The 13,780-nt window shown below is 48.6% G+C and overlaps 1 protein-coding gene across 1 annotated transcript in view; it reads right to left on the reverse strand.

The window, feature by feature from the left end:
* Positions 1 to 9,793: 9,793 nt before the first annotated feature.
* Positions 9,794 to 13,780, reverse strand: part of LOC149331198 (monocarboxylate transporter 3-like) — a 29,676-nt gene continuing 25,689 nt past the window's right edge. The window contains exons 3-4 of the mRNA XM_089555418.1: positions 11,164 to 12,141; positions 9,794 to 9,994 (exon numbers count right to left, since the gene is read on the reverse strand). Of these exons, the coding sequence (XP_089411544.1) occupies positions 9,873 to 9,994; positions 11,164 to 12,141 (1,100 nt within the window). The 3' untranslated portion in view covers positions 9,794 to 9,872. The remainder of the gene's footprint in view (positions 9,995 to 11,163; positions 12,142 to 13,780) is intronic.

Consider the following 13,780-nt stretch of genomic DNA (forward strand, 5'->3'; position numbering starts at 1 on the left):
TCGCATGGTAAAATATAGGGCGATAACGCAGCATTATAGATGGGATCGTGTTCTGGTACACCCGCCAGACACAGACAGTCAGTCGCGTGGAGGCAACTACAAACCTACACGTGTGTGCACCCGGTTATGGCGAACCACTTGTTCCTTGAGGCCTGGAATGATAGGTGCAGTCTTCATGGGCGAGGGGGACCCTCGACCACATTATATGGGAATGCCCGTACTGCCAAGCGAGGGGGGGGGGGGGGGGCATAATATGTGCAGTAGAAAAACCTGGGATACCTTGCTGCGCAAGCTCTGACCCTCAGCTTGCCCGACTGGCTGCAGAGGCCGCCGGGATCCAACACCTCCCAGCTGGCATTCAAAGCGGCACCCCCTGACCGCCGGCCGCGTGCCGCTGGGGGGTGGGAGGAGCTGCGTTTCTCTGCTAGACAATAAAAGTTATCACTACTAACATTAGTACTAGTAACGCGGCAGCGTTAAGGAGCTCTTGTCGCAGAGAAGCTGGTGTCCGCTTTGTTAGCGGTGGCGTTGTCGCTGTAACACGAGAACCCGAAATGAACAAACGTGTACAGATACGGGCGACCGAAACCAGGTCCTTCAGATTGCGAGGCGAGCACGCGCAGAACACGCTACGAAGGCGTGTTCTGCGCTACGCTACGAAGGTTCGAATTGAATAAAAGTGCACCTAGAGAATTTCTTGGGGTGCTTCGTGAAGTGTCTTTGTGCACTGACGCGTACGTGATTAATTATGAGTTTGCGAAGTTTCAAACGTCACCCGATAACAATCGCGTTCTGCTCTCTAAAACATTTCACTTGACTACCATGAGCTGTGAGAAAGCAGCGCGATCTATGTTGCAGAGATGAAAATAAATGCGCACAACTTTCGCTAAGGTACGAAGGTGCTGTTATGACCGTGTTCGGTTTGAGTTTTGGTTTACGTAGATCTGCGTTCCAAAGCGACTCGGGCTATGAGGTACGCCGTAGTTGAGGGTTTCGGTCATTTCGGTGACCTGGGGTTCTTTAACGTCCGCTGACACCGCAAAGGGGTTGTGGATTTGAATTTAGAGGGCTGTTAGACGAAACCTTTGAAGACGTCATCTGATCCGAACGCGGAGCCCGGTGATAACACGATGGCTTCGCCCCTGCGGGCGGCAGCGTGGGTGCTACCTTTCGCAGGCTCTTCGGGCTCAGACGGGCAGGCAGCGATGACCGGACCTGTGTGCATCATGTTTTGTGCGGCTGTCAACCACTGCGATGCCATGGAACCCGTACCGCCCGAGCGCCTGTGATGTACGCGGCTATGTGCTGTTGTGTTTAACAAATGCGACGCCAACGGACAAGCAGACCTCTATTGCAACCTCTCTTTCTGTTATTTCTCTTAAACTCCTAACTTCCTCTCTTTCCTAACGGCGTGGTTGAGGGTCCACTGATAAGTGACAGTTAATGCGCCTTTCCCGTCCTCTAAAATCACAATCACAAGGGAGACACAAACGGCTTTCTTCCTCTGTCTCTTCACACCCTACTTCATCCCTTCCCTTACGGCGCGGTTTGGTGGTGATGGTGGTGAAAAAGTTTAATTCACAAAGAAAGTTTGGGGGTGAGAAAACCCCGCTGCATGGTCGGTATCCTTAGTCCGGGACACCGCACGGCGAGGCCCTGTCTCGCGCCCGCTGCCCTTTGGGACTCCAGTGTAGAGCAGTTGAGGAGGGCAGTCTCCCATGTCTCTCGGGGGGGAAGGGGGAAGATGAGGATTCTTAGTACATTCAGTCATTTCAATATTTCATAGGTCATACAATATTAGAGACTTTTAACACTCTTCAATTTGTTTAGCGTCGTTAGAGACTCCAAACAAATGTTCACAAATTCGACCGAACTTGCTGGCACGCAAATACTGCAGAAACTTATTCGATGTTCACACATGCGCTAGACTCGCGACACACATAATACAGGAAAACGTTTCTGAAGGTGCCCTTCTTCGGGTCTCTTTCCCCGCGGAAAAAGAAATCGGTTTTTGAGGAAAATAAACGACACAGTAACTGTCTCACATCTCTGTGGAAATCGTAACCGCGCCGTATGAAGAGGGAGAAACGAGGGAAGGAAGAAAGAAAGGAAGAAAGAGGTGCCGTAGTGGAGTACTCCCCCTGCAGACGTGAGCTTTATTTATTGCGCACTTAATAGCTCGTTTGCGCATCGTGTGCGCAACATGTGTTTCAAAAAATAGCCAATGTACACTGCTCTTTATGAAGTGCGAAGGGATCATTTCAGCTTGATAGCGGCCACAAATATAGATGACAACGTTCTTTCGACAGGCAGTAGCTCAAGAGAGTGGTAATCGAGTGGGTTGGCTGTAGTACGCAAGAAATGCATGCCACTACTCAGCCAGTTTGCACATTCATAGTGACGAACCTAAAGAAAGAAGCACCAGTCGAGGTTAACCATGAAGAAAGATGAAAAAAGCGATGTTTTGGCACAGCTCCGGGTGCTTTGCGCATAACGAGACGGAAACAGATGGGCCGTTAGTTATGAAAGAGTAGCTGGCATTCAGTGCATATGCATATGTCTGGTAGATTGCCCCAGTTCCTGTTATCGCTTCGTTCGTCATTGGAGTGTGTGATGCGCCACCAGCGCCCTTCAGCACTAGCGGCGGCCTGACGCTCGCTCAGGCGATAGAAGAAAGGAGAAGAAAAAGGAGAGAGACGCGGGGCGTGGCGCAAGCGGCGCGAGGAGACGAGCTCGGGCAACGGAGCAGGCGAGGTCAGGGCTGAACGGCTTCTTGAACCCGGGTGACCAGGCCTGGGGAAGCTGTCCTCGCCCAGTTCAGGGCAACCAGGAGCCTGCTGTCTTCTGTCTCCTGCCTGCCTCTCGCTGCCTCGGAGAGCGGGCGCCGTGCCGGGCACAGGCAGGTGCTCCCTGCCCGGCGATCCTGCCGGCCTTGCTGTCGGATCGTGCCTGCCGTCCCGTGGCTGGGACCCCCCCGCTGTGAAAGGGCGCCTTCCTGGCCGTGCCCGCGTGTCCAGACCTGGGCGGCCGTCTCCTCTCTGGTGCGTCGTCAGCGCCACTGGTGCTGGTGCTCCGCGCCCGACTTCCGGCCGCAGAGAGGACAGCCCTGCGGAGGTACTTGGCCCCGGCGCCTTTCTGGCGACGGGCAGCGGAATCTCACACGGGAGCCACTCCTCGACCCTCGGCCGCAGAGCTCCCTACCCAACACTGACTGCTCTCCTGTTTTAAGTAAAACCATTTTTGTTATAGCTACAGACGTGCTCGGTCTGGGACGATTTTCTGGATCCTCCGGGGCCCCACCTCGGAGGACGCTCGAACCTGCTGGAGGCCTCTTCCCCTCACAGAGTGCCAAGGTACTCCCGGGGTGCCTCGTAGAGATTTGGACCGCATCGACTATGCGCAAAAAAAAAAACATGCTGTACTGGAGGATGCAACGATGCATGCGAAGCTGTTCCGAGGCCATAAAAAGTAAATAGAAGTCGAGCTGAAAAAACTTCTTCACGATGTCTCCGAGTTCGTGCCTCCGGAAAGGGGCTACCATTACAGCCACTTCCTACACCATAACGGCTCCACGAGGCACTTCGCGGATTGCTGACTTTACACTGCCGGCACTGCAGAAGTCAGGACACCAGCACCGAATAATTTCTCTTTTGGCCAGACGCACGTCCACAGGCGCCAAAGAATCTGCCCACTTTGTTGACAAGTTGAACTCTATGAATATCACCGACGATCATGCCATGCTGTAGTTCTACGCAAAATCCGTGTTGATATGCGTACCGGCCGACTTCGTAGTCGTGTGTTGCAAAGACGTTTAGAGCAACTGCTTCCCTTTTCTCGAGAACCATGCCCTTGCATCATTCGAACCGCCACCTAAGTTGTTTCTGCGGTTCGTTTATGACTGTTTTTGCGTCATCCAGGACACTGAAAGATTTTTGGCGCACCTGAAGTCCTTTCAAGAAAGCATATTGTTAACGACAGAATAACAAATCAATGGACGCCTCCCATTTCTCGACGTCCTCATAGAGCGATCGAGCAACAGATGGTTTCGCGACTAGTCTATACAGAAAACATATTCAAATGGGAAGGACCTAAATTTCCTTTCGACGCACCCTATCGAAAATATGCGTTCAGTTGCCTCGGCGCTTTTCAATCAGGCCGTCAAGCTTCGCTCAAGCCGAGGAAAAAGGGACTCAGGAAATCATCCGCATTAAGGAGGACCTCACAGGAAATGGCTACCCTTGTCACATAATCCGTTCACAAGAACGACACTCTGCAGCCCCTCCAGCGGAGTTAGAACGACGCAAAAGAAGAAACGTGCAGTCACCCTCTCTGCACGTGGTGTCAGTGAAACTTTATCCAGGGTATTAGCTGACTACGACGTCCAAGCGTCCCACGTTCCTTCTAACATGCGCCAAAACCACCAGGTACGTATGAAGGACTCGTTAAACGAGACAAGCTACCGAGGCGTCGACAGCTTTCATTGCAAAGAATGCAATGCAACCTACGCAGGCTAGACTGTGAATTCAAGAAGGTGGTTCAAAGAACATCAGCTTGGCGTCAGGAACGGAAAGGTGGGTTCCAACGCCCTAGCAGAACATCGTCAAAACACGGGCTCTTGACTATCCTGAATTCCGCGCGCATACCTGAAAAATAAAAATCTTTACCGACGTGGCCGCTTCGGGAGTCCCTTCGCATTCAAATGACAAGCGCAGCTATAAACAAGACGCCGGGAAATCTACCCGACATACTGTCACCGACAAACGGTTGAAGAAACAGACCAGGTTCTAATTAGACGAGGTGGGCGTGCCAGCCAGCAGGCAGCTCGAGCGAGGAAGACGACGATCTTCAAGCACCGCGAATGCCCAAGGCTTGGCAAGACCCAGCTTAAACAGTTGTGTCGCGGTATGGCTCCACTGATTGGTTCGGACGGTGGCATTGCTGCCCCCCTCTGAAGGGCACCGACTCGATGCCGCAGCAGTGGGCAGCACGAAGAAAAGGGGCGCTGCATGTGTCCGGCGGCAGGTGTAGGCACGCTTGAAGCGCTAGCGGGCGTGGTACGGCTTCATCCGTGCGACAAGGACGACTTCATTGTGCGACAAGGACGACGCTCCTCCGTCTGGAGGAGCGAACTGTTCCTTTGGGAGGAACTTCACAGCTCACCTCACTGACTTGCCAATGCCACCGTCCAAACCAATCAGTGGCGCCGTACCGCGCCCGAACTGTTTAAGCTGGGACTTGCCAAGCCTTGGGCATCGCCAGGAGCATTGCTTGGAATCACATTAGCCGAGGAGCGACGCAATGAAAAACATTTTGACATTTTCCCCAAACTGCATATTTTTAGATTACAGTAATACAGTAAGACCTGGTAGAATTTCAGTAAAGGTGCTCCAAACATAGCTTCAAAATAGAAATCTTGTCAAAATTTTGTATCACCGTATTCAGCATGTGAATTCAAGCCTCTTAGTAATGTTCGGACATATTACTATGAACAACGTATTAGTTTTTTAACAATCAATGCGATCATAGAGCGCTCTATGCATGCACCTGTAGACCAGGCGCGTATTAAGAGCTCCATCACCAAAGCCACACAAGATACGGCGCAGCTGACGAGGTACACGGTGAAGTACAGGCCAAACTGCTCGATTCCCTCGTTGTGAGCACCGTTCGGCTGGACGACTGCACTGCGGAAGGGAATAGCAAGGCCGTGTTCCGCGATGGCCAGGAGGAGCTGCCGGTGCTGGTACCTATCAGGAGGCGGAGTAGAACATTCACACAATGTAGCCACAACGGCACTTCCAAACTGAAGGCCTAATCTTTTGCTATAAAGCTGCAAAGCACTTAATACATGGCAGTACTAAGGTTCCAGAAACAGCATGCAGGGAGCAAGCACATACCAATAGACGTCGTTCCTGTGAAGGCAACAACACATCCTTTCTTTTCAGCAGCCTTGAGACAGGTCATTAGAAATCCGCTTATACATGGGAAGGGCATTTCGCCTATGAAATATGCACACATATCAATGGTAGTCACAAATATGTTAATTTTGTCTTAACGCTGAGTAATGAAATTCCAGGCTCTCAGTGACTCTGCAAAACTAGTTTGAGAATGTGATTACATGACAAGAGCCCAAAATGATGACGGCGGAGGCACCAGGCCACGTCACCTAATGGCAGCAAAGTGCTTACACGTATGCCGTTCGCGCCTCAATGCTTTGGCGCTGTTTCGTACGGCTTGGTGCACGCTCGTTAGAGAGTGCTTCCATGTGCTTTGATGGAAGATTACGAATACGACAATTTAGATACCACACCCGAGCGGTTAGCAATTTGACACGTGTGAATGCTTGTGGTTGATGAACACAACGAGATCTCTAGGAAGCGAGCTGGACATCTTCAGAAATCCCTACCAAATTCTTTTTGGTGTACAAAAGACAGAATGAGCTTCACACAAATAGCGATATGGCTCCTTGAAAGCCAAGAGACGTTCGTGGTACGTAGTATGACCGAACTAGTTATGACTTTCTGTCCCATTCTCATTGTGCCTAATGCAAACACCTCAAATAAAAATTCAAAAAACTAAATACCATATTTCGCGCCACCTTCACATAGCTGCCCTTGAAGGGTACGAGTCTTCTCAGTCGACTGAAACGCAGGGACTTCGGCTAAGCGGTATGCTGCATTGCAGGGGACGGAGCAGCTGAGCACAGTAAAACCTCTGCTACGACCCACAATGAGGTAGCAACCAAGGAGACCGTCAATTGCTTCCCGAACAGCCTATCTGGTAGGCGATCCTGTGTCTTCTGCAGAAACGCCGCGGATCCAGCGCGTAGAAAAGAATAACTTAGGAGCAGGTACAGTAGAACAAACTAGGCAGTCGGCAGAGCTATATCTCAACGATTGTCAGGACTTCAGTGGACTCAATCCCGAGTATGTGCTGTAGGGAACAAAGCGCCAGGCAAGGAACGACGCTACATAAAACGCTAATGTAATGTGATTATTTTTCTTCCATTCCACACATTCATATCTTCCCCTAAAAGGCTAAAAGTGAAAAGAGCAGTACAAAGTGCAGAATCATCCGTGCGCGACTAAATTGATACAGCAATGTGTTGGCCGGAGTTCATTCGCAAGTTTGCGCTTTATGCATACGGATTAAACATTTCAGGGGTTCATTTAAACATATATGCTTTGTTAACAAAGCCAAAAGACCCCTATATATGACTGGTGGAGTTAAATATTCACGGTAAGATTCAAGTACTCGCTAGTGCGTTATTAGAGCGTGTTGCTTTTTATTATTTCGGATAGTGTTCGAAGAAATGATTTTACTTTTACGTGATTTCATGTTTTTAAGGACGTTTTATTTACCCATGGGCAATATTTTCACGCTCTGCTTTCTACTCAAGATTTCCTTTGAACCTTTGAAGCATTTCTTCAAATTCAGGAAGGTTACTCAGTGTGTCAAAGTCTGCCGTGATGACAATAAAATGATCATTTTGCGAATTATACAATCTTTCAGTTTCATGCCGACCTCCCCATTTTTTCAGCCACATTCGCAATGGCTGGCTTTCGGTGCCATATATTTATGTACGTACACATATGTTGCGAGGGGATGAAATGCTTGACTGCTTAAAACACTATGACGCGAAGTATATCCTTCGTCAAAGGAAACATATCTACTTAAAACGACGCCTCGATCCGAGGCATGGTCTTTTTCAAGACTGGAATTGGCATTGGCAGTTCAGTAGTAAGGTTAATCAGTTTATTTGTCGCGAAACGGCGGCATCAGAATACGCCTTTACTGTTAGTAAAACCATGGCGCTGCATTTGAAGCAGATGTGCATTGGCGTTTTTGGTTGCACGGGAATAAATCCGAAAGAGTAGAAAGAAGTATGCAAATTTAAAACAGATGCACCCGTTAGGCGTTCGCTTTGAGAAACAGATTTTAGTGTTACAATTGCGTATGTAATGTCACCGCTAGTCTCCCTCTTCAAAAGCCTTGCTTCCTCCAGCGCACCTGGAAGACCAGGTACCCTTGGCAACCAAGTGTAAGATACGCAAGCGATTCCTTATCGCATAAGAAAATTGTTCTTTCTCCCATGGAATCATGTCATTCAATGAGAAAATTTTCAGCCGGCCGGTGCACGCTTCCAACGTGCCGGGGTCTGCGTGTTATTTGAATGTTCTCCATTCAGACTGTGACAAGTGCTCAGCATATGAGAGTGGAAAACAGGAACTTACCTCGATGGATGTAGAAGGTGAATGGCAGCCACTTGAGGAATGACACACAGGTTATCGCTCGCAACGAAGTCCATATGCAAGGCGGGGAACACCTCTTCATCGAACTCTGCTTAAAATGCCACGTCAGTACCTCCTTGCGCTTTTCCGTAACAGATTGATGCTTGGCCAGAAACGACGGCCTTACTGCTGCATCTTTCTAAGGCGTCATTGATTTCTTGCGAGTATCTTGAGAGCTCCCCTTCTCCTTGAGCAATAAAAACTTGGAATTGCGGGTTCCTGTGCAAACATGGGACGATGATACACGTTTCGGTATAATCCCTAAGTTCTGCAAAGTTCCTTATGTTGCGCGACATTTTGGGCACGGAGCCGATGGCGGTGATGCTTGTCTGAATGTAATTGCCCAGACACATCATACTTAGGACCCAGAATGCTGTGGCCACGATGCGGTAAGCAGATGCACTTCTCGGCGAGATTGGAGGACTTCTTCCGAGAAACGTTGACACCAGAAAGACGAGCAGCCCAGACTGGAGTTCACGGACACTTCGCCTAAACACTAGGCGACTACGAGAACGAAAAAAATATCTGCCTCTCCCGTAACCGAGAGTGGAGTAAGCATGAAATGTTTACGGGCCTAATGTCATCTCGGTGGACATCCGAACCGCACCGTACAGGAAGGGAGGAACGCCACCACCCGTTCAGCGCGATGCCTTGCCATTTGAACGCAAGGTTTTTTGAGGAAAGGAAATGGCGCAGTAATTCTCTGCCATCTCGGTGGACACCCGAACCGCACCGTAATGGAAGGGAGGAACGCCACCACCCGTTCGGCGCGATGCCTTGCCCTTTGAACGCAGCGCTTCTCCCCCGGGCCCCTGTGCGCCTGCGCGGCTTTGCTTTGATGCACGAAGCCCCAAGCGATCACGTATGACAACGAAGTGTATCGTGGCATTTATGTGCTTTTTGCACGCGTTATTAGAAATCGGAAATTATAATTCCGTGCATTATCAAACGCACAGCGACTGATAGCTTGATAGACATTCAGAAGGCACTGGCAGCAGTTATTTTTTGTGACTCCTTTGGAGACCAACCGGCGCTTGCATGCCGGTGGCGTAGGAGGGCTTAGAGAGTCTCGTTAAATCTCGTTAAGTCTCGTACGGTGCCCGGATGTTCTCGTTTCAGAGCCCGGATGACTGGAATTCAGTGGCCGGATGATGGCTCTCGGTATCGGCGTGACGTCACCACACTGCCGACAACGGGGGCTAAAAGCATTTCATGCTTAAAACAGCACAAACAACGACCCTGAACCCAGCACAGAGAGCGTGAACCACGTCAGTGACTGCCAGGTGTCTATGAAAGTTACTTGAGCGGTGGTTCGGCGGCTTGTCAAAAAACACAAATGCGAGGCCGAATAGTGCGCGTACTGGTCCTCTCGTTTCATTTTTTTTTTTTTTCATCGCGAAGAGCTTTCATGCTACTGCGAATCCCTTTCCGATGCGATTATCAGTCAGCAATGCACGGATGATACAATGAGAATTTAAAGTGGAGGTTTCAGTGTAACACTTTACTTCTTTCCCTTTGATGACCATCTTAAACGTGTCAGTTTACGGAACAAGTACTATCAGATAGTAGCACGACTATGCACCATCAGCGCGGTTCTCGCCTGCTCGTAAAATACCTCGTCACCCACAGAGCGAAAAAAATAGCGTTGACTGCAGCCATTACGTGAAGAAGTAGATCGTAGGATCCAAGCTGATCTCTGCAGTATCCTGTAAAAGAGTAAAAGGAGGCATATGAGCGGACAAGAATTAAATAACCCATTTTATTCCGACACTTTGAGAAACCGTTGGGGGGGATAGCTTCAGGGCTTCCCTGAAGAGAGCAATTCAAAAGTTATTTATAAAAATATTGAGCACATTTAAAAAATGGGAGCATTTTAATGTAGCTAAACCACGCAGCCGTGCGATAACATGTGTTTAGCCATATTGGCTCATGCTTTTGCTTTGATGGGTCATGCGTACGCCTCGTTACATAATTAGACTTAGGATAAGCCCTGTTCGAGGTTAAACTGGTCTGATCTGTTCGCGCCGCACATCTGTTCACGCCACACAGCGATGCGCCGCAAAAAAAAAAAATTCTCAGATAAGGCTTCAATTGCGCCAAAGACGAAAATATAAAGCATTCGTGATCCAGGTGCCAGAAACATGATAACTGAGCGAAGTAAGCATTATCAACGGAAGCTTTAAATGTCCGTGACAAATTCTGGAGCAGAAGCGATGCGCGCTATAGCCCTCGAGCTGGTGAAAGTAGCAATCTTCTTCACACCTTCTTTCTTAATTATTCCTGTCATTGGCTCACTTTTCGTTTGTCGTTTTCTTACAGTAGCTTTTGGAGTTGTCCGGTATGTTTGCTTTTCTTTTTCGAAATTCTCCTCAGGTTAAGCACACATTTTTCGCTCCTTCATTTGCCTTTGGTTCCTAATTTAACCGTTTCGACTCCATTTATCGCGTGCAGTTCTCCTGCCATTTTTTTCCTTCAAATGCAGGAATGCATTATCGGGCTCTCAGTCGACATTCCGCGTCCCCGTGGCTGGATCAGCAATGACACGATGACGCCTAAAATCTCTTCGCCCGGCCTCCGCACTTCCGGTGAACTAAACCAAATAGACCACTAAACTTTTCTGCGCTTCTGCGGGATTCGAACCCACACTTCTCAAAGACACAACTGGCATCTCACTTGCACTCGAAGTTTTCTTTCATTGATGATACCATTCTTTATTTAGGAAATATTTCATTATTTCTTCTTTAAACACATTTACATGAAACAATACACCGGTTCCTTCGGATTATATTATAAAGTTTGAAATCGATGTTACTATTTCATACTCCTCGCAACCTACATAAAATTAAAATGGATGAAAAATCCGCAATTCACTTACCAACCAAAAACGGTCTCGTCGTTATTACAATGCCAACACAAAAGGATGCGCCACCCATAAGCAGAGGCAATGAGTCGATCCCGAAGTCCTTCACCAGAGCGGGGGCTTGCAGAGAGATCCTGGATCCGTTGCTGACACCTACAGCCATCGAACAGGCCAGCATCGCGGGAAAAGTTCTCAACCATGCGAAAAGTTCGTAGGCGATAGCCTGAAGCAAAAAGCCGAGAAGCATGACGGCCTCCAGGCTCAGTATACCAGAGTCGATTACCAAGCCACTAAGGGGTGTCAGCACAAGATCGCCAATTCCAAAAGCGTTTATGAGGAACACAGCACGGGACGGCGGCACGCCCCTATCCGACGCAATGTCCATTAGCAGGAGGAGAAATATCGCCATTCCGAGGAGTACCACAGAAAAACTGAAGCCAATCAAGGCAAACGACAGCGTCCAGAACTGCTTCGGTATTACAGAAAGTCTACGACGGCATACGTCTTTCCAAAGTAGTAGTCTAGAAGACAATGGCGCTACACTTGCAGCTTGAACGTTCTCCGTACTGGTTTCGTAAACTAAGGGCTCGAAGAACCCTGCTGATGTCAGTTGATGAGAAGGGCCTTCGGAATCTTCTTGGGTAGCTATCGCTCCTGACTTGCCTGGAATTTCAAGACCTGCGCTCGTTGGAACTTCGGTGTTGTTGGATATTTGGCCATCTTTGCTGGCGGATGAGTGATTCTTGTCTTTCATCCAGGCTGGGCTGCGAAGTACAATGGCTGCTGGGAAGGCGTTTAACGTGAGGCCGCCAAGGAGCAGGAAGGTACCGCGGATGCCGTAAGTGGAGCGGAACAGTTCAGTCAGGGGCGGTGCGAACAGCATGTCGAGTCCGGCGAAGAAAAAGATGAGGCTGCAGGCTGTCGTGCGTCGCTTCTCGAAGTGCTGCGACACCAAGACGTTGACAGTGACGAAGATGCCCGAGAGCGCCAGGCCTGCAAAGGTAATAAAAAAAAGAAAAACGAATGGATTTGCACAAAATTGCAGTTTACCTAGCACAAATAAGACACCTTACTCGAGCAATTAGTGACTTAGTATTAAGAATTCAGAGTGACAGCTCACTCTTTAGCACTATTTGGTAATAAAGGGAAAAGCACTCTTATTATAAGGGACCATTGCGCTAAGCAAATTTAGGTGCAACTCAACACTTTCATTGCCTTCGTCATTGTCTAGAGTGCTATGAAATTAGTGTATAATTGATTAAAAATTAAAGAACATTAAAGAATAAATGTTTTAAACGCCACTGTAATTTTAATTAGAAGGCGGGTTCATTGCCGCAGTAAAATATTTCTAGAATATTATACTTGCTGTCTGCGGTCGCTAGTGATGCTTAACCTTGGGTGTTTGCAGAGTTCAAACCTTCCCTGCTTTTTGACTAATTTCGCAATTTAAAATGGCTCCGACAAAGCCATAAATGAGTTGTCAATGCGAAATATTGGCAGAGAAAGTCATTAAGCTTTTAGGCAAATTCAAATTTAATTTCTTTCAGACCTTGCGTTGCAGAAATGAGCTACCAAGTATAATATACCGCGCTTCCAGCGTTCGCCATCTTCTGATGGTAGACCCAAGCTTCCGTGAAAAAAAAAAAAAAAAAAAGCTCTCGCTCAGTTCGGCTGATTCGGTTCATACGGAGCGAAAGGCAACCGAACCAGTGGCCGATGTCGACGCGGAGACGTTGGCAGCATCCGCCGCCCTTTTCCGCTGCGGCGCACGCGAGCTCTCCTTTTCAATCCTCCGACATGTTACCAGGCATCCGACACAGCTGGCGAAGCGAGCGGAGGCGAGCGCAACGACGAGGCAAGCGGTGTGACGTCATACCAAACGTTGGCGGCGCCTCCGCGGAGCGGCGCGCGATGTGACGTCATGCCAGATGGCGCGACGAGCACGCGGCGTCCGCCAGCTGCGGCGGTTGCTAGGCAACGGCTCGAGGCCGGTCTCTGTGCCTTCTCGGAGCACCGCCACCGCGAAATCGCAAGTTCGTGGCCAATGTAGCTTGCGCTACAAAATGATACAGACTTCATGGTAACTTCGCCCCCGCTTTCCTCCTGAGCGTACTAAACACACTTAATTCAAAGGCACTGCATTTGTTTGGAATTCATATTCGTTTTTGCGTCTGAAAATACGCATTGTTACTAAAAAAAATACTGGTAAGAACAAATCAATTTTTAAGTTTTTCTTCAAGATTTGCTGCTATTCTTCACTGCTCGACAAAACATTCTTGCACGGATGTTCTGACCGATAAAAGTTTTTCTCCTTTTGCATTTTTGGAAGACTATGTATGCCAGCAGTGTTTAGCCAGTCGGCTTAAGAAAGAACCTCGGGCATAAGCGTGGCAAGTCTAATAGCAGAAAATTCCTTACCTTTCTTGCAAATCAAAGATTTTAACTAAGCATGAAGTACGCTCAGTGGAAACCCTCCACTCAACAAGGAAATGACATCGACGAAGCCAAATAAAATGTAATACTTGCCATCAAAGCATCCAAACCATCGCATAATTTTAGGGCGTTTTTGGCTACAATATAAAAAGGGTTGGATGATTTCAGTCATACGAAATCAGCTTCGAGTCGGAATTAA

Source organism: Amblyomma mixtum, chromosome 8 (assembly GCF_055824585.1).
Source record: "Amblyomma mixtum isolate Tamu chromosome 8, ASM5582458v1, whole genome shotgun sequence".
In the NCBI taxonomy this organism is placed as follows: Eukaryota; Metazoa; Arthropoda; class Arachnida; order Ixodida; family Ixodidae; genus Amblyomma; species Amblyomma mixtum.